Source organism: Triturus cristatus, chromosome 2_1 (genome assembly GCF_964204655.1).
Source record: "Triturus cristatus chromosome 2_1, aTriCri1.1, whole genome shotgun sequence".
Lineage (NCBI taxonomy): Eukaryota > Metazoa > Chordata > Amphibia > Caudata > Salamandridae > Triturus > Triturus cristatus.
This window is the reverse complement of record NC_140581.1, coordinates 312,893,833-312,915,405: the sequence shown is the minus strand read 5'-3', so window position 1 is coordinate 312,915,405 and position 21,573 is coordinate 312,893,833. Positions and strand designations below refer to the sequence as shown.

The 21,573-nt window shown below is 45.6% G+C and overlaps 1 protein-coding gene across 1 annotated transcript in view; it reads right to left on the bottom strand.

Annotated features, from left to right (window-relative positions):
• The window catches only part of CCDC152 (coiled-coil domain containing 152), a 604,024-nt gene that overhangs the window by 287,622 nt on the left and 294,829 nt on the right, over positions 1-21,573 (bottom strand). The window contains exon 7 of the mRNA XM_085638553.1: positions 741-868. Within this exon, the coding sequence (XP_085494679.1) occupies positions 741-868 (128 nt within the window). The remainder of the gene's footprint in view (positions 1-740; positions 869-21,573) is intronic.

Below are 21,573 nucleotides of genomic sequence, written 5' to 3'. Positions count from 1 at the left end.
GTGCTGCACTTAAATAAGTGGGCACCATATACTAAGCCAGCGTCCTACATTAATCTACAAGTCATGCGTAAAAAAAACCCAAAATAAAACGGATGTCAGCCTTCCTTCTGCTAAATCTAAAAAAAACTACCTTGTTCAAGAATCTTTTTTTTAACTTAATCGCAATGACTTCCACCCATCTCTCTATTCATCTATAAAATCCCCAGCTTCTCCACTGACAATGCTCTATCTCTATCTCCAACCACTAACATGATGCCCGATCAGAATCAACATTTATTCCTACACTCTGTGAAAGTTTTAAACATCCACTCATACTCACTCAACTGGAAAAAGGTTCACGTGTTGGGCATGGATTATGGCAAAGCTTATGTCTGTGAAGTGAAAATTCAACCATCTCATTGGTTACCAGTTCAGGTCAGACCACAATTTAACATTTCCTGTTTGACCTCGAAGACTCAGCATTACCCTCTTTGTCATTAATGCTACTATATCTTGAGGTCTCTCTGGCACTAAATTGAAATTAAACTGTAGAAAACCCACACATTTTACTGCACCTCCATCAATCCTGAATCATCTCCTTGCCATGTGTTCCCTCTGCTTCATTTACCTCTCATGGTAACCTTTCATTTTATGGAACACTGCAGTTAATAATTTTCATATATGATTACTATTATTTGTAAAGTGCGCTGACAAATAATACAGCAGCATTAGAGAGACTGAGAAACAAACTAAAACTGTACCTCTATCTGCAATTTAATAATTTCATTTTGCTTTTCCTTTTCCTGAGTTTTTAGTTGTCTGGTTAATTCATTGCATTCCATTTCCTTCTTTTTTAATATTTCCTTTTGTTTTTCTTCTTGACGTTTAACTAGCAACAAAAAAGAAAGAAACATTTACAGTGGCATATTTAAACAGACACTGACAGTTGAACTCTGAACAAAAACATAACATGGATGTAAGGATAGGACCTCCTTGGTAAGAGAAATTGTTCCGATTTCTGGAGGAGGGTTAAACCAGAAGGGGAATATAAAATTTCCTTTGATTCCATTAAGAATACAGAGGCGAAGCTCACTCTTTCTTTTTTCACTTTATTTTAAACAGCAGCCTAAGGAGAAACAACTACACTTCTCAATAACCACTGGGAAACAGTAGCACACAACAACAGGCAATCAGAGTCCATCGTGCTTTTATGTAACTGAGTTTCTTTAGCCTTTCTCACTCTTTCTTTCTGTGAACTCACCCACCACCCTCCAAGAACTGTTACTCCTGTATCTGAAAGAGACTATTAGTTATGGATTCCTTACCTTAGAATTACCCCCAGGCGTCAGACTGGATCCGGAGAATTTTTCTTCAGCAGTACCCCTGCGCGTTGGTAGGTGGCGTTGGTCGACTCCGCGTTTGACGCAGGCGTCGTGATCACCAGAATGACGTCGCAGTATCTACTTAGACACCACCCCTGCGCGCTGACGTCAGTTCTTTCTTTTTCCGCACCAGCTAGCGCGGAGTTTTTGTGACTTTTTGACGATTTCTTTTTTCGAGTCGTTCGACTCCTGGTGTAAGGGATGTCACATTAACGGACCGGCTTCAAACCCTGTGACTACTGTCACGAGTTGATGTTGGTCACGGACCCACATCTCATGTGCCTCTGGTGTTTGGGGCGCAACCACGACCCGAAGTCGTGCTCCGACTGCCGGGCCATGAACCTGCAGTCTTTGAGGGAGCAGTCCCGAAAGCTTCTCGAGGCCCAGCAGTCAGCTCTGCGCCGCTCGAGGTCCCGTTCGAGAGGGAATTAATAGGACCGGTCGTGGAGTTACCACCATCACTCCTCTTCGAAGTCTTCGGGTAAGTTGAAGCGCAAGAAGAAGGCGGAAAAGCACGGTCGCTCTTCGCTTTCTCCCTGTCTGTCGGCTGACGTGACGCGGGATGTGGAAGGTAGTCGTCTGGCTCCACCCGAGGAGCCTATTGGGTTGGCTCTGAACCTCCCTCCCTTCCCGGGAGATGGGGCGACCCCTGCCCAACTTTGTAGATTTTATGAAGCCCTCCACTCCATCTTTGGGCAGCCCGACTCCTCCGGCGCACCTTCGGGCCCCGCAGACTCGGCTGGGGGTTCTAGGCCTTCGATGCCGGCGGCTTCGGCTCTGGCACCGCAGGGCCCCCAGGGATCCAGGCCTAGATCCAGATCAGCGCCGGTCAACCTTACGACACCTCCTCCGGCACCAAATCCATTGGCGACCCCGGCCTCCCCCTCGAAATGGACACGGAGCCGGACCGGTGTCCACCGATGCTGGTACTGGCGCCGACCAGCACTTTTGTACCTCTGTTTTATCCTGGTATTACTTATCGCCCTGAGTAGCAGCCAGAGGAGGGTGAGGAGGACGTGGAGGGGTCTATTGACCCTATAGCAGACTAGCTGGAAGAGCCAGACTGGAGAGAGGAACTGGGTGAGGCCAGTGGTCTGGATACATCCCCAAACCTTGGTATGTTTTCTCCCCCTACCGTGGCTACGAAGGAGGGAGCCTCCTACGCTGTGGTGTTGCGTAGGGCGGCTGGCCTTAAGCTACCTACGGTGGCAGTCAGGACTCACCTCCTGACTGAGGTGCTTCAACCAGCAGCAGTCTCTTCGGAGCCCCTGCTGCCGTTCAATGAGGCCCTCACAGAGATCCTTCTGGGCACCTGGTCCAAGCCCAGCACAGGGGCTCCTGTGGATAGGATGATTGCCCGACGCCACCGCACGGCCCCCGGTGACCCCACTTTCCTCTCCCAACACCCTACCCCTGAGAGATTGGTGGTCCAAGCCTCAACGTCCAAAGGCGCGTTCCCTACTGCTCCCCAAGATAGGGAATCCAAGAAGCTGGATCATTTTGGGAAGATGTTTTCTGCTGCCGGCTTAGGACTGCGGTCAATGAACACTGCATGTAACTTGGGCTGTTACACCCACTCTGTGTGGGACACGGTTGGGCAGTTGCTGCCACAGTGCCCGGAGGAGGCTCGGGCTGTACTCTACCGTACAGTCACTGAAGGGAGGGATGCAGCAAAGTTTGCCATTTGCTGTGGGCTGGACACCGCCAACTCGCAAGGCAGGACAATTTCAACGACGGTAACCCTGAGACGCTACACCTGGCTGAGGTCCACTGGCTTCTTGGGCAATGTCCAATCAACTCTTTTGGATATGCTGTTTGATGGCCGTCGCTTGTTTGGGGACATAGTGGACAATGCCCTCGAGCGCTTCAAGGATTCTAGGGATACGGGCAGATCCTTGGGCCTCGCTGCCATCTTTCGCCCCGTGCAGTCTGCTTTTCCCCTCTTTTGTGGCTACGGAAGGGGTGCTCCACCACGTACTACCCAGAGCCACAGGTCCGCGCGTGCTGTCCAGCCTCTGTGGGGCCGTGGACGTGGGACCCACCGCCGTGGGTCTGGGGGCCAGAGGGTGGCCAGTCTACCAGTGCCCCTCTGCAGCAGCATCCAAACCTTCCTAGTCTGACCTTTCAGGGCCACCAGTTGCCAGTGGGTGGTAGGATCCGCCATCACATCCCCCACAGGCACAACATCACGTCGGACAGGTGGCTACTCCTTCCCCTTCAAGACTACCCCTCCCTCCATGTCACCTACACTCCATCGCATGTCGGAGGATCACTTGGCCCTTCTCCGTCAGGAAGTTGCGGCTCTCTTGGCCACGGGAGCCATCGAGTGAGTCCCTGTGCCAGAAGTAGGTCGTGGCTGCTACTCCCACTACTTTCTGGTGCCCAAGAAGGACAAAGGCCTGCGTCCTATCTTAGACCTCAGAGACGTCAACCTCTTCCTCTGGAAGGAGAAGTTCAAAATGTTGACATTGGCTCAGGTCCTGTCTGCCCTCGACCCTGGAGACTAGATGGTAGCGTTGGACTTGCAGGATGCTCATTTCCACATCCCCGTCCTGCCGGCCCACAGACGTTACCTACGGTACACGGTAAGCCACAAGCATTTTCAGTTTATCGTGCTCCCCTTTGGCCTTACCAGTGCCCCTCGGGTGTTCACAAAAGTGATGGCAGTGTTTGCAGCTCGTCTGCGCAGATCAGGGGTCCCAGTCTTCCCCTATCTCAGCGACTGGTTGTTGAAGGCAAGCTCGCCCCAGGCTGTCGCCGCCCACCTCCAGACTACGGTGGACCTTCTGCATTCGAAGGGGTTCACAATCAACGTGCCAAAGTCACACCTGCACTCTTCTCAGAAGCTCCTTTTCATCGGATCGTGTCAGATGTTGTTGTCAGGTGCCCTTTTGGAGACACACACAGCCCACACTGAAAGATCCTCTGAGACGAAGACTTTGGTCGCAGTCCATCAACGGAAGCACTACATTTCCCAGCGGCCTTAGCGGGATCACATTGACGTTGCGGGGAACGGAAGGAGGAAGAAAATGGCTTCTGTTTCTCTCGGCGTTGCCAATTATTGCGGAATTTGGATGTCTGTGAACTTGGAAAGCCGTTGATCGTTCCTCTATCGTGAAGAGGCTGGTAAGGGTGCAGTTGCACCACCATTGTTTGTACCAACCATTACAAACGAACCGACTCGATTCCAAGTCGGTGTCTTCACTGTTGGGGACAATATTCTGTCCAATCGCTCTCCGTTCAGCAGGAGGGCATTTCTTTTGTTGTTCTGCTGGTTCTTGTACTTGGTGACTGCGCTCCTCCCTGTTGGAGAGACGCACGTTTGTCATCTATTGCAGGTTGTAGGGACCCCTACACTAAGATATGGTTAAAAAACATATTGGTGCTTGTGCAATCCCTTTCCTGGCGAGTATCCCTATTACTCATGCGGGAAATATTGATTATTGTTTGGATATCTATAATTCATCATCCTGAGTATTATCACCATTAAATGAATTCAGTCTGAGCAGCCTTCATTCTCAATCTCAGTTAGCAGAAGGCTCCTACGGTCATTGGTGATTACAGATTATTTAATTAATTGCTGAAACCGTGTCTATTGATGAAAGTTGTGTTATGATGCACTTCGTGTCTCATATTTCATGATTCTATCTTGCTATCTATCTTCCATGCTGCTTGAGAATTGTCCCCACTAACCACAGCAGACGTAGAGGCCCTAATGCATCAAGTGAAGTCTGGCTCACCTTGCGATTTGATTCCTGCGAGAGTAGCCAGCACCCTAATCCCTCAACTATCTCCATTGATTGAACATCTTCTTAATTTGTCAATAAAGGAAGGTTTTGTTCCATCGAATGGAAAGCCGCACTGATAATGCCAATTTGCAAAAACACCAAGGCCCCTCTGACCGATCTGACCAATCTTCGTCCCATTTCGCTCTTACCTTTTCTGAGTAAACTAATAGAGACACATCAACAAACATCTCTCAAACCATGTCGAACTTTCAGGCTGCCTAGACTCCTCTCAGTCAGGCTTTAGGCCCAAATATAGCACCGAATCAGCCCTGCTAGTAGTCACGGATAACATCAGAATGACTCTAGATAAGGGCCACTCTATGATTCTGGTGCTATTGGACCTATCCACCGCGTTCGATACGGTTTCCCATCAAATATTGCTCAGAAGACTGAGGGAAATGGGACTTTCAGTGGATGTCAAGCTGTCTATCTGGTCGATCTCAGATGGTTAACCTAGGCTCATATCGTTCGGCGCCCATGGAACTGTCCAAGGGAGTCCCACAGGGCTCTTGCTTGAGTCCTACTTTATTCAATATCTATGTGGCTCCCTTGGCCAATGTTCTAAGAAAATATGGGTTTATTCCAATATCATATGCAGACGATACGCAGTTACTCTTTCCTTTCGATGAACTTACTCCCACTGTCCAGGAGACCTTTTCTTTGGGTATGAGTGCCATTTCACAATGGATGAAGAATAACTTCCTCCAATGTAATGTTGGGAAAATTGAGCTTTTACTTTTCGGAGAGGCTCCCTTATTATGGTCACCAATTACCATTGGCCTATCAATCTTGGGAAGCCTCCCATTCCTAAAACCTCCGTTAAGAACTTAGGAGTCCGTTTAGGTCATGCCCTTACCTTTAAGGAACATATTGGCCAGACAGTAGGCACATGTTTCCATACTTTGGGCCTACTTCGACAAGTCTTTTCTTTGCTCCCGGACTCTGTTCGAAGGACTTTGACTTAGGCACTAACACTGAGTTGCCTGGACTATTGTAACGGTCTGCTGCTCTCTGCCAATGAAACTTCGATTAGTAAACTTCAGGTGGTTCCGAATACGGCGGCGCGACTGGTCCTCCCAGATCAGTTTCCCGCCCTCTTCTTTTAAAACTTTACTGGTTACCCATACGCCAACGGATAAAATGTAAAGTCTGTTGCACTATCCACAAGGCATTGTTTAATCTTGGCCCTAGTTATCTGTCAGAAAAGTTCTCTTTCTATCATTCCCCAAGATCCCTACGTTCTAGTACTAAACACTTGCTGAAGGTCCCCCGAATCAGGAGAGCAAGATTAGGAGGAAAAGCTCTCTCACATCTTGGCCCGCAATACTGGAATGAACTTCCCCTACATTTAAGAGAATGTTCGAACCATCTTCATTTTAGAAAGTTACTTAAAATCATTTTGTTTTGCTTTTAAGTTCCACAGTTTCCGCATATGTAATTGATACGCGTCCAAAGAGCAGAGATACGCCTCGGAGTCGATTCTGGCGCTATAAAAACCAAAAAATAAATAAATAAATAAAATTGCTTTTTATTACTTAATTTAACAGGAAGGAAACTGTGGTAGAGCTGAGTATATTTACCTCTTGCAGCCCCTGTGAAGCATAGCCCTGGTCTTCCTGGGTAGATAGTGTATTAGTGTATTTCCATATTGCAGTGAACTGGTTGATCTAATGTTATTTACTAAGAGAGCATCTTCTGTTAGTAATTACTGTCTTTTTGCATTTTGTTGTCTTTCCAGCATATCATTCCATAAGTGGCATCTGAGAACATATTCTATCACATCGCTATTAAGAATTAAGAAGAGTGTGTGTGTGTTAGACCTGACATCCTTGGCGTGGGCTTTTCCCCTATCTTTTGCCTCTACTACCTGGATTTTTGATGTTGTGCTGGATTTCGTTTTTGCTGGTTTAGATGCTTTGGACACTCTGCCACTGCTAATCAGTGCCAGAGTGTAAGTGCTCCCTGTGTAAAATATCATATTGATTGGATATACCTGATTGGCATATCTGTATCACCATGAAGTCCCTAGTAAAGTGCACTGTGTGTGCCAGGGCTGTTGATGACAGATGCTACTAGTGGGTCTGCAGCGCTGATTGCGCCACCCACCTGTGTAGCCCTAAAACGGTGTCTCAGGCCTGCCACCGCAGGCCTGCCTGCAGTCCCCGGACTGCCATGTCCTCCTGGCCAGTGTCCACACTGACCGGGCCTAACCCTTCCCTTTTTATACACGTCAGTCATCCCTATGGAAGGCCCAAGGTACCCCCCTGGGCAGGGTGCAATGTATGCAAAAGGTAGAGCATGTTCTGGTAGTGAACAACGGCCATTTTGTGTGTTCACTGCTGCAAGGTTATCTTGCTCCGTAGGCTAACATGGGGGAGGCTGGTGCCAATGGCTATCCGCCTATCTTCTCATAGGAACAAGATAAGACATGAGTGTTTGATATCCCTGAGCTCAGCATTTAATAACACATCTTTTAGGAGAGGTTGTTCTTAAATCCTGAGTTGGAGAATAGTACTTTTTAGAGAGTAGCTGTTCTCTTGTCTGACCCTTCTGTGTGCCTGGGCATGCTTGTGGATTGACTGTCTGGCTTGAGAGTGACAGGGGCTGGGGATCCCCCGGGAGGCTGGCTGAGTCAGCCCTCTGCTGAATGGTGACATTTGCAAGGAGAGTGGAGGGAGGAGATAGCACCTGGGAGTGAATAGGGCTGTGCCTGCCTGCCACGGTGCTGGCTCCACCTCCTGCTGGGCGGCTGACGACTCTGCCCCTCACTCTGAAAAGAAAGTAGAAGCCAGGAAAACAAAGTGCTCCAGCAACACCCAGAACTGGATCAGACCGGGCTCAGGACCCACTTGCACAAAGACTTCAAAGACTTTTAGGGGTATAAGTAAAGGACCCCTGACAACAGATTTTTGGATTCTACCATCAAGAGGAACCTCTGCTGAAAGACGGACCGCTGAAGAACTAAAGGAAGATTGCCTTGCTGTGTGCTCTAAGGGCTGACCTGTTCTGCTGTACAACTGACGCTGAGGAGGAGAAGGGGTCTTGCTGTGTGCTGACTCTACCCACTTGACCAAACAAGACTTTGCTGTGTGCTGTGTCTTAAACCGAATCTCCAAGGGCCTGAGAAGAGCTGGCCTCCTGTTTCGCAACCCAGGGATAGAAAGGTTGCCCCGAACCCAAGACTCTGCTGTGTCCCCCCTGCGCTGCTGTGTGCTGCAGGGACCGTGGACTGTTCTACCAAGGTTCTCAACATCTGCCGGTGAAGTGGGCTGGCTGCTCTCTGCCTTGCTGGAGAGTACCGCGCTGATCCGGGCCTGACACCGGTTGCCGCATCAAGAAGACCGACGTGCTCATCGGCACGTGCCTTGCCGCGACCCGGAGGCCTGAAGCAGACCGAGAGTCGTACTTCCCTGCTCTACGAATCCGCGCTGTGAGTGGCTGACTCCGGTGACGTCGACATCGTCACTGAGGGCTCGTCGAGGGAGTTGTGGAAACCTTGCACCGAACAGCCAGAGGAGCGCTTTGTACAACGAGCGCAGTGACACCGTCGGAGCAACGTAGCTGCCTAAACAACAAGAGCCTACGAACTGATTCATTCTCAGTGAGTATCGAATCACGCAAGAGACTAGAGACTATCATCATGAGATCCCGACCAACCAAGAAAGCGAATATAGTGTAAACCTGTGATGCTTGATTTCAACTGCGGAAACTAGATAAAGATCATGGGCCCGATTCACAGAACAAACTTAAGACAAAATCCTAAACTTAGTACCATTTTGGTATTCACAGAATGCACTTACTATTTCTGGTATTCACAGAATTAACTTACTACTTTTTGCGATTCACAGAATAAACTTACTACTTTTATTATTCACAGAATGGATTTACGACTCCTAACTTTACGTCCGCACTCGGGCCGGAAATCCCGGCCCGGAGGCGGAGCTTCCGGCCCGGAGGCGGGGCTTCCGGGCCAGAGGCGGAGCTTCCGGCCCAGAGGTGGAGATTTTGGCCATGGCTAAATCTCCGCCACTGGCCGGAAGCTCTGCCTCCGGCCCGGAAGCTCCGCCTCCGCCCCGGAAGCCCCGCCTCCGGGCCAGAAGCTCCGCCTCCGGGCCGGAAGCTCCGCCTCCGGGCCGGAATTTCCGGCTCGAGTGCGGACGTAAAGTTAGGAGTCGTAAATCCATTCTGTGAATAGCAAAAGTAGTAAGTTTATTCTGTGAATCGCAAAAGTAGTAAGTTCATTCTGTGAATACCAGAAGTAGTAAGTGCATTCTGTGAATACCAAAATGGTACTAAGTTTAGGATTTTGTCTTAAGTTTTTTCTGTGAATCGGGCCCATATTATTTTTGATATAACTCACCTGTGTGGTCTAAGTTTGTGGTGTGCCGAGGGGGGATCATTGTGGTGTCTACGTGCAAATACCTTACACATTGCCTTGGGGATAAGCCTGTCTGCTCGAGCCAAGCTACCTAGAGGGTGAGCAGGGGTTATCTACCGTGTGTGTCCTTGTCCCCTGACTAGAAGCAAGGGTCCCTATTTGGTCTAAGGTGTATACCTCTGCCAACTAGAGACCCCCAGATCTAACAGTGTGTGTGTGTGTTCGTGGTGTGCACTGCTGTAACGTTATTTTCCTTTACAGGTAATATATATATAGATGTCATCAGTGATGTCATCAGTGATGTCACTGACCATGTCATGAATGAGGTAATATGTGACGTCATCAGCAGTGCATTGCGGGGGCGCGAGTTATAGCTAGCTCAACTAACTATAACGGCGGAATTTCTATGGTTTTGTATGAGTGAAATGTCCAACTAACTATAACGTCCGTGAAACCCATGGATTTTTCAGTGAATTTCAAAGGTTTTTTTAAATGCTAATTTGTAATTAATGTCCCTGAAACCTATGGTTTTTTCAATGAATTTCAAGGTTTTTTAAATGCTAATTTGTAACTATAACGTACCTGAAACCTATGGTTTTTTCAGTGAATTTCAAAGGTTTTTTAAATGCTCATTTCTAATTATTTTCTTCTTTAAACCTATAGTTTTTTCAGTGATTTTAAATTATCACTTCATTGTCAACCTAGTGAAAACAGCCAATATCCCCAGTTTTCCAGTAATAGCTTCCACTCCAAAAAATGTGTCACAAATGAGAACAACAACTAACGGTAATAATATACAGAGTAGATGCCCCCGTGCAAAAATTAACACAAAAGCACCAGTTCCCAATATCTTCAACGACCAGCCAAATCTGGGGTGCGATCCAAAAACAGGGAATAAGCCACGTTTGCAGTAGGTATCTAACATCTGCATTTTACTGGTGTAAACCAGGACGACTACTTACAATGTGAAAGGGATCGCAGCCCAGAATCATATCTGAAGCGCAACATATGTCATAGAGTTACTGATCACGCAGCTCAAACACCCATGAAGGCCACAAAACTCACTGCCACCAGCTTCAGGACATCCCCCCCCGGACCACCCCCGTCCCTACTACCACCGAGGCAGCGCAGAACAGGACAGCGGACCTTCCAAAAACGGCATGGTCCCTCAGCCACACAATACTTGAATGTTGGCAGATATGGCAAGCAAATATGTGTGAAGGATGCAACTCATCCATCAATAATAATAATGCACACAATACCAAGTGTAGGGGTGATGCGCTGGACAGACCTGACTATACAGATCATAAACCTCTCCATCTGTACATATACTGCTGGTGCTTGTAGTGTTCTGCACAATAGACGCAACCATGTTACCTCAGGCAGTGGGGAAGATCTCGGACATGTAGCTGTGTTGTCCTCCCTGGAAGCGGAAGCGCAGTGGGCTGGTCCAAAGTACTATACACACATAACAGAATAGGGGGTCTGATAGTAGACAGCACAAGGATAAAGAAAGGGAATAGAGTGTGTGAAATATCAAACCCATACGTTGTCAGAGCAGAGCACGGAAAACCATCAAACTCAACCAATGAGACCAATATTGAGAGCAAAGTCACCTCTCATGATCAGTTTATATCATATGGTCTCCAACTAGAACAGAGGTATGCCTCTTGATCATAGAGACTGCCCCATTAATTCAAGGCTCTATTGCTCCCTTGGGTTGATAAAGAAAAGTCCAGAAGGCACGTGACAAACTGTGACCACCAGACTGGTCCAAAGTACGCCACTCCAGCGTAGGAGTATGAATAAATAAGCCGGGGCTCTGGGCGTGGTTCACTTGTGAACTGTGAAGACCAACGAGTCAGCCAGAGCGGCAAGCCTCACCCTGCCACATTGCTGCCGCCATGACAGCGGGTCTCCTCGACACAGGCACCCTGCGAAACCAGCTTCATAGCACCTCAGACTTATGTCTGTACAGACTACTGCCTTCGATCTACACTGCAGACAGCAGGCATCACAATTCAGATGGAGTAGTGATTGCAGAGGACGCAGTCCAGTACGTAAGATACATTGCCCCCAGTGTGGCCCTCTCGGACCACGCATCATGGCAGGGTGCGCACACGCTGAGTGCTTCAGGTGCCACTAACTCAGTGCACCACAAGTCATCGCCATGTGGCCTTATTACGGCAGAATTCAAAAGTCATTAGTCTGAGTGCGGCCCCCCGGCCCATGCATCATCGCAGGATATGTACACGCTGTGCGCCAAAGGTACTACTAACTCAGTGCACCATAAGTCATCACCACGTGGCATTATTGAGGCAGAATTCAATAGACAAAATACATTGGTCCGAGTGCGGCCCTCCCGGACCACGCATCATCGCAGGATACGTACACGCTCAGTGCCAAAGGTACTACTAAATCAGTGCACCGTAAGTCATCGCCACGTGGCCTTATTGAGGCAGAATTCAATAGACAAAAGACATTGGTCCGAGGGCGGCCTTTCTGCACCACGCATTATCGCAGGGTACGTACACGCTGAGCGCCAAAGGTACTACTAACTCAGTGGACCATAAGTCATCGCCACGTGGCCTTATTGAGGCAGAATTCAATAGACAAAAGACATTGGTCCGAGTGCGGTCCTCCCGGACCACGCATCATCGCAGGGTACGTAAATGCTGAGCGCCAAAGGTACTACTAACTCAGTGCACCATAAGTCATCGCCACGTGGCCTTATTGAGGCAGAATTCAATAGACAAAAGACATTGGTCCGAGTGCGGCCTTCCCGGACCACGCATCATCGCAGGGTACGTACACGCTGAGCGCCAAAGGTACTACTAACTCAGTGCACCATAAGTCATCGCAAGGAAGAGTGAACAGTTTTATGTCAGCAGTGAGGCATACTATCACTCGAAAATCACCCAAAAATACTTATAATATAAAAAGAACAGAAGAATCTAAGTACATTAATGATTACAATCCGGTGATTTTGAAGATGTGGAATGCAAATATGGACATACAATATGTTGCAGATAACTCAATTGCTGTTTCTCGCGATGTCACGTCATATATTACCAACTGGGAAGACAGAATTGAAAGAAATGTGGGAAGAAATTTCACAGGAGAAGACACTTAGCAAAAAATTGTACAGCTTCAGCTTGAAGATGCTTTCACATCGAGAAATGTAATCCTACGAATGTTCGGATCAATAGACATCTGCAAGTTTATATTCAAAGTCAAGAGGAATCATCTGGTCTTGCTGCGGCACGAAATTGAGTTTTAATATAAATGATATAAAACAAGTTTGTGATGATATAGAGTTACGTTTCTTTGCTAGTCAAGAGAAGTGTACAGAAAATAACAGTTTGATAAGTGTACGTGTTGAAGAAGAGATGGAAGATAATACTGATGTGATGTTTGAAAAAGAAATAACAAAGTTTAAAGTAGTTTCTGCTGAAAATCCCAAATATGTTTGTATTTGTTCTCGACGTACTCATTATAAAATTCAAACTAAGAATGTAGATGTGTTTTTCAAAAAGTGAAAAGGATAACTATGATAAACAGAAATAATTTCCTGCTTATCTGATTGTGGAAGCTCGTTTTAAGTTAAGTACTGTACAATGTATTTGTAAATATTGTTACAATAAACTAGAACAACACAAAATGCCAGCTAAAGCTGTCCATAATGACTTAGAATTAGTTGCTATACCTCCTAAACTTACAGATTTAAATACATAGAAGGCCATCCTTTACAATCTGTGCACCCTTTTCAGGCTAAAATTCGTATGCAGCCTAAAACAGGTAAGTTGCCTTCAACAGATCTATAAAAGAGGTTTAAAAGGAAGAGTTGTGTATTTACCTTTAGATTTTAAGAAAAATGTTAAAACTGTTAGTGTAGAAAGAGACGATACTGAACCTATAGTCATTCTTGTTAATAGTGAACCCACAAAGAGTCGGAAAATATGGCAAGAGTTAGTATACGTCACAAAAGTCCAAAAGGCTACATTATATCTGGTGCAAAACAATATTTACTATAAAATTGTAAATGTAGAAGGAGAATAAATGACTTTAGAAGATGAAACACATATTTCAAGTGGACAATTCAAGAAAAGAAGAAATTTATGAACATTATACTATACATCCTCGACATTCGAAAGAACTGATAGGACATACTATTGAATTGTTCCAGATGAAAAAAGCAAAACCAACTCCCATGAGTGTGTGGGAAACAAGTTTGGAAGCTAGTTGTTTTCCACAGCTCTTCCCTACTGAAAAAGGTAGACGATATGATGAACGACCAGTTCATATTCTAGCTTCAGAATACTCAGAACAACCAAGATTTCCTCAGCGTATTCCATAAATGTTTCATCTTTTGTTCCATACACCTACACTGCGGTCAGCAGAGCTCACAATTTAAATTGAAACATGATTTATTTATTAGAGAGAATTGTACTCTATGTCCTCGAAATTCATCAAGAGGAAGTGACTAAAACATTCCTCAATGTCTGTGCTGTCTACTGCCTTCGATGTACACCATCGATTTGCGATTCTGTGGCTCGCCCGCACCACGCATCATTTCTGGCTGCGCAGACGATAAATGCTTCTGATGCCCCTATCTCTTGCAGCACAACTTATGCACTCTTTCTGATACAATATTTTGTGTATAATTTCACATCTGCTGTCCTACCTCAGTGAATCACAAGTCATGAACCCTTTATGATAGAATCTTTTCTGTATGATTTCATATCTGGCACCCATACCTTAGTGCAGCACAAATCATTGACCCTTTATGATTGAATCTCTGTGTCTGATCCAATGATTACTGTTGCAGCACCAACCATTCCCGGAGGGTTGGCTTACAATCACCCCACACGCATCCACCACAGACGTCACTGGACATGTAACCCTGGTAATAAAAAGAAGTCGAGCGCACGTGCCTGTACCCAGTTCCACTATCTATCTGTGTCTGTGTGTTCATTATGTATGCAACATGCTGCCCCTAGGCCCTACCACATTACATAGTGCTCTGGACAGCGTATGCAACCATCTTACCTTTGACAGTGTGGGGAAAACTTTAGTTATGTAACTTTGTCTCGGTCATTGTACAAGTACGTATGTAGAGACTGCATCATTAGAGTACAGCAAGCAGAGGACACCCTGTGCCCCCCCCTTTTTTTTTTTTAAACGGCGAAATGTGCGTAGGGTGCGCGGTTCCTAACGCGTTGGGTGCGCGGATCCAAGGAAAAATACCTGAAACTTTTGGGAGATAATCATCAAGCTTAAGTGTTTTGTTGTTGAGTGGCTCTAAAAAGAGCCGTTGTGTTCATTGAGAGTTTGTGGTACTTATAAGTAAGTACCTATACAGAGTCTAAAGTTGTTGAGGAAGACTCTGTTTCCTTCATCAGTAAAGTGTACTCCCTGTCTTGCATATGAAAGCGCTGATTGTTATTGTAAATGGACCCCATTCTATAGTCTCGGAGAAAAGCAGAAACAGATTTATTCACATGTTTCCTAGCTTTCTCAATTTGTGGACAAAAATGATTGGACCAGTTCCATTTCTGCCTTTGGCATATGTTAGAATACACAAAGGCAGTTTTTGGAAAAAGTGAAATCAATTCTGCAAAGGTGTCCTTCATAAGCATTTCCAGACCTACCACAGTCAAAGTGCCTAGGTCATTGCCACCACAGTGCACTATTATGAGGACAGGGTGTTGGATATGCATAACGGATTTTACCAATGGCATCAATTGGTGCCACTTTAACCCTCTCTGTCCAATCCATTTAATGTCTACATTTGGCAAACTTAGGTATTTGTGAATGCCTTTGTTTTCTGCATACCTTTGGCTCCAGAAAATATAGCTGTGTCCCACAATCCACACTCTAAGCATTTTGAAGGGAGGTCTGGATGCACTCAGATGGTCTCTGTAAATGAAATGGCAGTTTGAAAAGTAAGATTTCTCTAAAATGGTGGCTAAGATGCAGTTTTGAAAAAAGACAAGAAATCATTGGTTGTTTGACAACCTTCTACAGTGAAAGGTAGGGTGCATGTTTCTGTTTTTTAAACGCATGATTCTTATTGGTTAACAAAAACTGATTGAAAGGAACATTATATATGATAAGCTGATATGTTGAAAAGTCAAGCACACTTACTGTTTTGATTAGCAACATAGTGTGCTGAACTTGTGACCTGTGTGCTCAGTTCAGTGTTCCATGATCTGTTTCTATGGTAACACGCAGACGGCAGATTGGGGGTAGGGTTCAAATTTATGTCATTTGGAAAGGGTTGAAATGTTTAACCAATAGAAATGTGTGTTAGCTTTTGACTCTATGTGGGAAGGAATGTGATTTGATGTTTACAAGTATATGTGTGGAAAATGAGAGGGAAACTTTGAAATTTTTGGGTTTTGCTGACAGGTGCACAGTGCAGAGATTCTGTATAAGAAAATCTGGTGTGTGACTGATATACTTCTTAATCTACAAAACAACTTGAAAGGTGAGTTATTTAATAGTGAGGGGATGTATGTGGTCTATTTTGATTTTAATCAGACTAATGTATTTCTCCTGGTAAAGTGCAGGGATTACTTTTTTTGTCTACAATCTTATTGACGGTGTGTGTGCATGTAGAAATCATTCTGTGATAAGCATTTGTGTTTTTCATGTGTTTGCAGACAGATAACTGTTCTGTTTTTATATTTTAGTACAATTAGAAATCAGTCATTGTTTATAAATTTGCAAAATGAGTCATGTTTCTACACTAAAATGTAGTATTCGTAGATTAAGAAATGTGTTTTGGTATAGTGCAAGGGATAGTGTTGTTTGTCTAGGATCACACAGTGAGTCTGTGTGCATTTAGGAATCATTTTGAGAGAAACATTTTGGTACTAATCTGTAGTAGTAGATTTTCTGCAATGTGTGCAGTCACCTTAGATCTTGTAGACTAGTAAATGTGTTTTGTACAAGGGATAGTTGTTGGTCTACAATCACACTGTGAGTCTGTGTGTATTTGGGTAAGCATTGTGAGAGAAGCATTTTGTAAAATTATGTATTTGCTGACAGACAATTGTTTTAAAACCTGTCATGTTGTCAAGTTTTAGTAGTATTAAAAGCCAGTCTTTGCTTGTGCATTAATAAAATGAGTCAGGCTTTGATACTAAAGTGCAGTACTTAAATATGTAGATTGTGTGCAGTCCCCTTACCCCTTCCAGACTAGTGAATGAGTTTTGGTGAACTCCTAGTGATAGTGTTGCTTGTCTAGAATCACACAGTGAGTCTGTATGCATTTGGGAACCACTGTGAGAGAAGCATTTGGTAACATCATGTATTTGCTGACAGATAACTGTTTTAAAACCCGCCATGTTGTCAAGTTTTAGTAACATTAGAAGCCAGTCTTTGCTTATGCATTGATAAAATGAGTTAGGCCTTGACACTAAAGTGCAGTACTTCAATATGTAGATTGTGTGCAGTCCCCTTACCCCTTCCATAGTAGTGAATGAGTTTTGGTAAACTCCTAGTGATAGTGTTGCTTGTCTAGAATCACACTGTGAGTCTGTGTGCATTTGGGAACCACTGTGAGAGAAGCATTTGGTACCATCATGTATTTGCTGACAGATAACTGTTTTAAAACCTGTCATGTTGTCAAGTTTTAGTAGAATTAGAAGCCAGTCTTTGCTTATGCATTGATAAAATGAGTCAGGCTTTCACACTAAAGTGCAGTACTTTAATATGTAGATTGTGTGCAGCACCCTTACCCCTTCCATAGTAGTGAATGAGTTTTGGTAAACTCCTAGGATAGTGTTGCTTGTCTAAAATCACACTGTGAGTCTATGTGCATTTGGGTAAGGATTGTGAGAGAAGCATTTGGTAACATCGTGTATTTGCTGACAGATAATTGTTTTAAAACCTGTCTTGTTGTCAAGTTTTAGTAGCATTAGAATCTAGTCTTTGCTTATGCATTGATAAAATGAGTCTGGCTTTGACACTAAAGTGCAGTACTGAAATATGTAGATTGTGTGCAGTCCCCTTACCCCTTCCCCAGTAGTGAATACGTTTTGGTAAACTCCTAGGGATAGTGTTGCTTATCTAGAATCACACTGTGAGTCTGTGTGCATTTGGGAACCACTGTGAGAGAAGCATTTGGTAACATCATGTATTTGCTGACAGATAACTGTTTTAAAACCTGTCATGTTGTCAAGTTTTAGTAGCATTAAAAGCCAGTCTTTGCTTATGCATTGATAAAATGAGTCAGTCTTTGACTCTAAAGTGGAGTACTTCAATATGTAGATTGTGTGCAGTACCCTTACCCCTTCCAGACTAGTGAATGAGTTTTGGTAAACTCCTAGGATAGTGTTGCTTGCCTAAAATCACACTGTGAGTCTGTGTGCATTTGGGTAAGGATTGTGAGAGAAGCATTTGGTAACATCGTGTATTTGCTGACAGACAACTGTTTTAAAACCTGTCATGTTGTCAAGTTTTAGTAGCATTAAAAGCCAGTCTTTACTTATGCATTGATAAAATGAGTTAGGCTTTGACACTAAAGTGCAGTACTTAAATATGTAGATTGTGTGCAGTCGCCTTACCCCTTTCACAGTAGTGAATGAGTTTTGGTAAACTAGTGATAGTGTTGCTTGTCTGGAATCACACTGTGAGTCTGTGTGCATTTGGGAACCACTGTGAGAGAAGCATTTGGTAACATCATGTATTTGCTGACAGACAACTGTTTTAAAACCTGTCATGTTGTCAAGTTTTAGTAGCATTAGAAGCCAGTCATTGCTTATGCATTGATAAAATGAGTCAGGCATTGACAGTAAAGTGCAGTACTGAAATATGTAGATTGTGTGCAGTCCTCTTACCCCTTCCACAGTAGTGAATGAGTTTTGGTAAACTCCTAGGGATAGTGTTGCTTGTCTAGAATCACACTGTGAGTCTGTGTGCATTTGGGAACCACTGTGAGAGAAGATTTTGGGTACTTCATATCTTTGAATACGCATAACTGCTTTAAAACTTTCCTGTTCTCAAGTTTTAGTAGAATTAGAAGGCAGTCATTGCTTATGTATTCACCCAGGAACTGTCCTTGCAATACTGTAAACATTCAGTTAATATTCAAGTAGTAACGGAGTGAGGCAGGCCTTAGCACATGCATTGATTCAAATGCTTATCCACTGTGCATGCAGTTCTCTAACCATCTACACAGTTCTCTTTCACACCTTCAATTCCCCAGTCAATATCCATACACTTCAAGCAAACACCCTGTCACTCCCCATGTACTCCTCTAATGACCCATTCAGCACCATGCACTAAACCATTCACTGCGCCAAAACCCAAACACTTATAAATTCACTCAGGCACTCTGTTTGCAGTACTCTAATCATTCAGTCAGTATCCAAGTACTCATGCAGCGAGCCAGGCCTTACAACATGGACTGCTTCAAACACCTATCCAGTATGCATACAGGCCTCTAGTCACCTACACACTTGTCTTTCACTTCTTTAATTATCTAGTCAGTATCTATATACTTCAATAAACATCCTGTCACTCATCTTGCACTCATCCAGTGACTGATCCAGTACCATGTACTAATCTCTTTACTGTGCCAAAACTGAAAAACTTAAAAGTTTTACCCAGGCACTCTCCTAGCAGTAGTCTAATGATTCAGTCAGTTTCCAGATACTCATGAAGTGAATCATGCATTACCACATAGACTGCTTCTACACTTCTACACTGCTACACTGCTACACTTGATCTCATCTTCTCCAAGGAACAGGCCTTGGAAGTGGTAGAAATTCTTCCGGTTGACTGGTCTTATCATTTTCTGATCAAATTTCGGATACCTGATCCTCGAAGAACACAGCTCGCCGCTAGTGAGGCTAGGATGCTGTGACGACTGGTCAGGGACAGACACAACTCGATGGAGGGGTAAGGTAGGTTTTATTGATTGATAACGTTTCTTTTTCTTAATGGCTAGTCTCTGGGGATCCGTGATGGTGTTTTTGTCCGGTCTCTTTGAGTTTTCTCTCTCCTCTTCTCGTTAGGGACTTGTCCGTCAGGATGGGTGAGGGCCACGGTACTTCCCAACCGGTCAGGATAAGGTCCCCAAAAAGGAAAGAAAATAAAGGGTCTTATCAGTAGAAGCAGTGTTCCTTTGTCTCCCTAAAACCAGGGCCGGGTGTGAGGGGATTGTCCTAAGCATGTGATTATGTACAACTCAATCCGTGATACACCGCAGGTGGAGGGGAGGTTGTGTGGAGGTAGGGCAGAGTGACACGCTCAGGGAGAGGGTACAGCAGTACAGCTCACACAGTAGGGTTGTTCGCTCTCTCCCCTCGTCCCATCCAGCCCACCAAACGATCCTGTACCTGTTCTAGCCACACTCCTCCCCTGGGAGTGTGGCGGGGCGAATCGCGGTGTCCTGAGCCTCCTGGCTTCTTTCGGGCGTCTTCGTTCTTCTCCCGGCCTGCGTCCTCCGGACCGCGCCTCTCCTCCCGTCTGCTGATCGCCTCCTCCCAGTCGCGTCTCTCCTCCTTCTCGCTGTTCCCCTCCTCTCCTCTGTCCGCTCCTCTCTCCTCTCCGTCTCGGTCCACTCCAGTACTCCTCCGGGAATCGCCGTCCGTCCTGTGCTGCCTCTCGTTTCCTTTTGACGTCTCTTGCGTCATGACATCACTCCTGGGCGTGTTTAGGCTGTCCTCGGGACTCCACTTAAAGGGACCCTCGTCGTCCTTCACGATCCGTCTCTCAAGGGTAGGTGATGGAAACCATTCGCTCTGCTGGGGGGGGACAAGAGGGGGTAAATTTGGATCGGGCACCCACCAGTCCCTCACATAAGTGTGTTCCTCCACCCCGGCACCGTCACACACCTCCCCCCTGGAATCTCCCGTTCGGGGAGAGGTGAGGTGCGGGAAAGATAGTCGGCATTGTTATTGTCCCTCCCTTTACGAAGTCTCACCTCGAAGGCAAATGGTTGTAAAGACAAAAACCAGCGAAGAATCCTTTGGTTCTGGCTTTTGTTTCTATACATCCATTTCAATGGTGCATGGTCTGTGTACAGGATAAAAGGTTTACCTTCGAGGTAATAATGCAATTTTTCAATGGCCCATTTGATGGCCAAGCATTCGCGCTCAATGGTGGGGTACTTAACCTCCCGGGGAAACAATTTGCGGCTGATATAGAGTAAGGGATGTTCCATCCCATCCCTCCCGATCTGAGATAATACTGCCCCTATCCCTGTTTTGGAGACGTCTGTGGCTACCAGAAAGGGTTTGTTGAAGTCCGGGGAGATCAGAACAGGGGTTGTGGTTATGGCCGCCTTCAGGTTCTGGAAGGCCCATAAAGCGCTTTCACTGGGGTTTGTAAGCCGGCTGTTTGGAGAGCTTTTCTGTAGGAGGTCCGTCAGGGGTGATGCTATCTCGGAAAACTGAGGTATAAACCGACGGTAGTACCCTATAAGACCTAGGAACCCTCTCAGCTGCTTTTTTGTGGCCGGAAAAGGAGTTTCGGTAATGGCTTTAATTTTTTCTGCCTGGGGAGCTATGACTCCGTCTCCCAGGACATACCCCAGGTATTTGACCCTATGAAAGGCCGCTTTGGACTTCTTGGCATTGATATGTAGTCCAGCGTGTCTAAGGGCATTCAAGATGACCGTCAAATGGTGTCGATGTTGTTCCCAGGTTGTGCTGTACACCACGATGTCATCGAGGTAGGCGGAACTAAAGGAGCAATAGGGTTGGAGGACCGCATTCATTAACCGTTGAAATGTGGCTGGGGCCCCATGGAGGCCAAACGGTAGCACCGTGAATTCAAACAAGCCTTGATCCGTTGCGAATGCGGTTTTCTTTCGATCGGCTTCTTTCAAAGGTACTTGCCAGTAGCCTTTGGTTAGATCAAAGGTCGTGATGTAACTAGCATCCCCTATTCTTTCTATGAGCTCGTCCACCCTTGGTATCGGGTACGCGTCGAAGGTGGAAATCTCGTTTAACGCTCGGAAATCCATACAAAAACGCGTGGACCCGTCCGGCTTTGGTATCATCACGATGGGGGACGTCCATTCGTTTGTGGA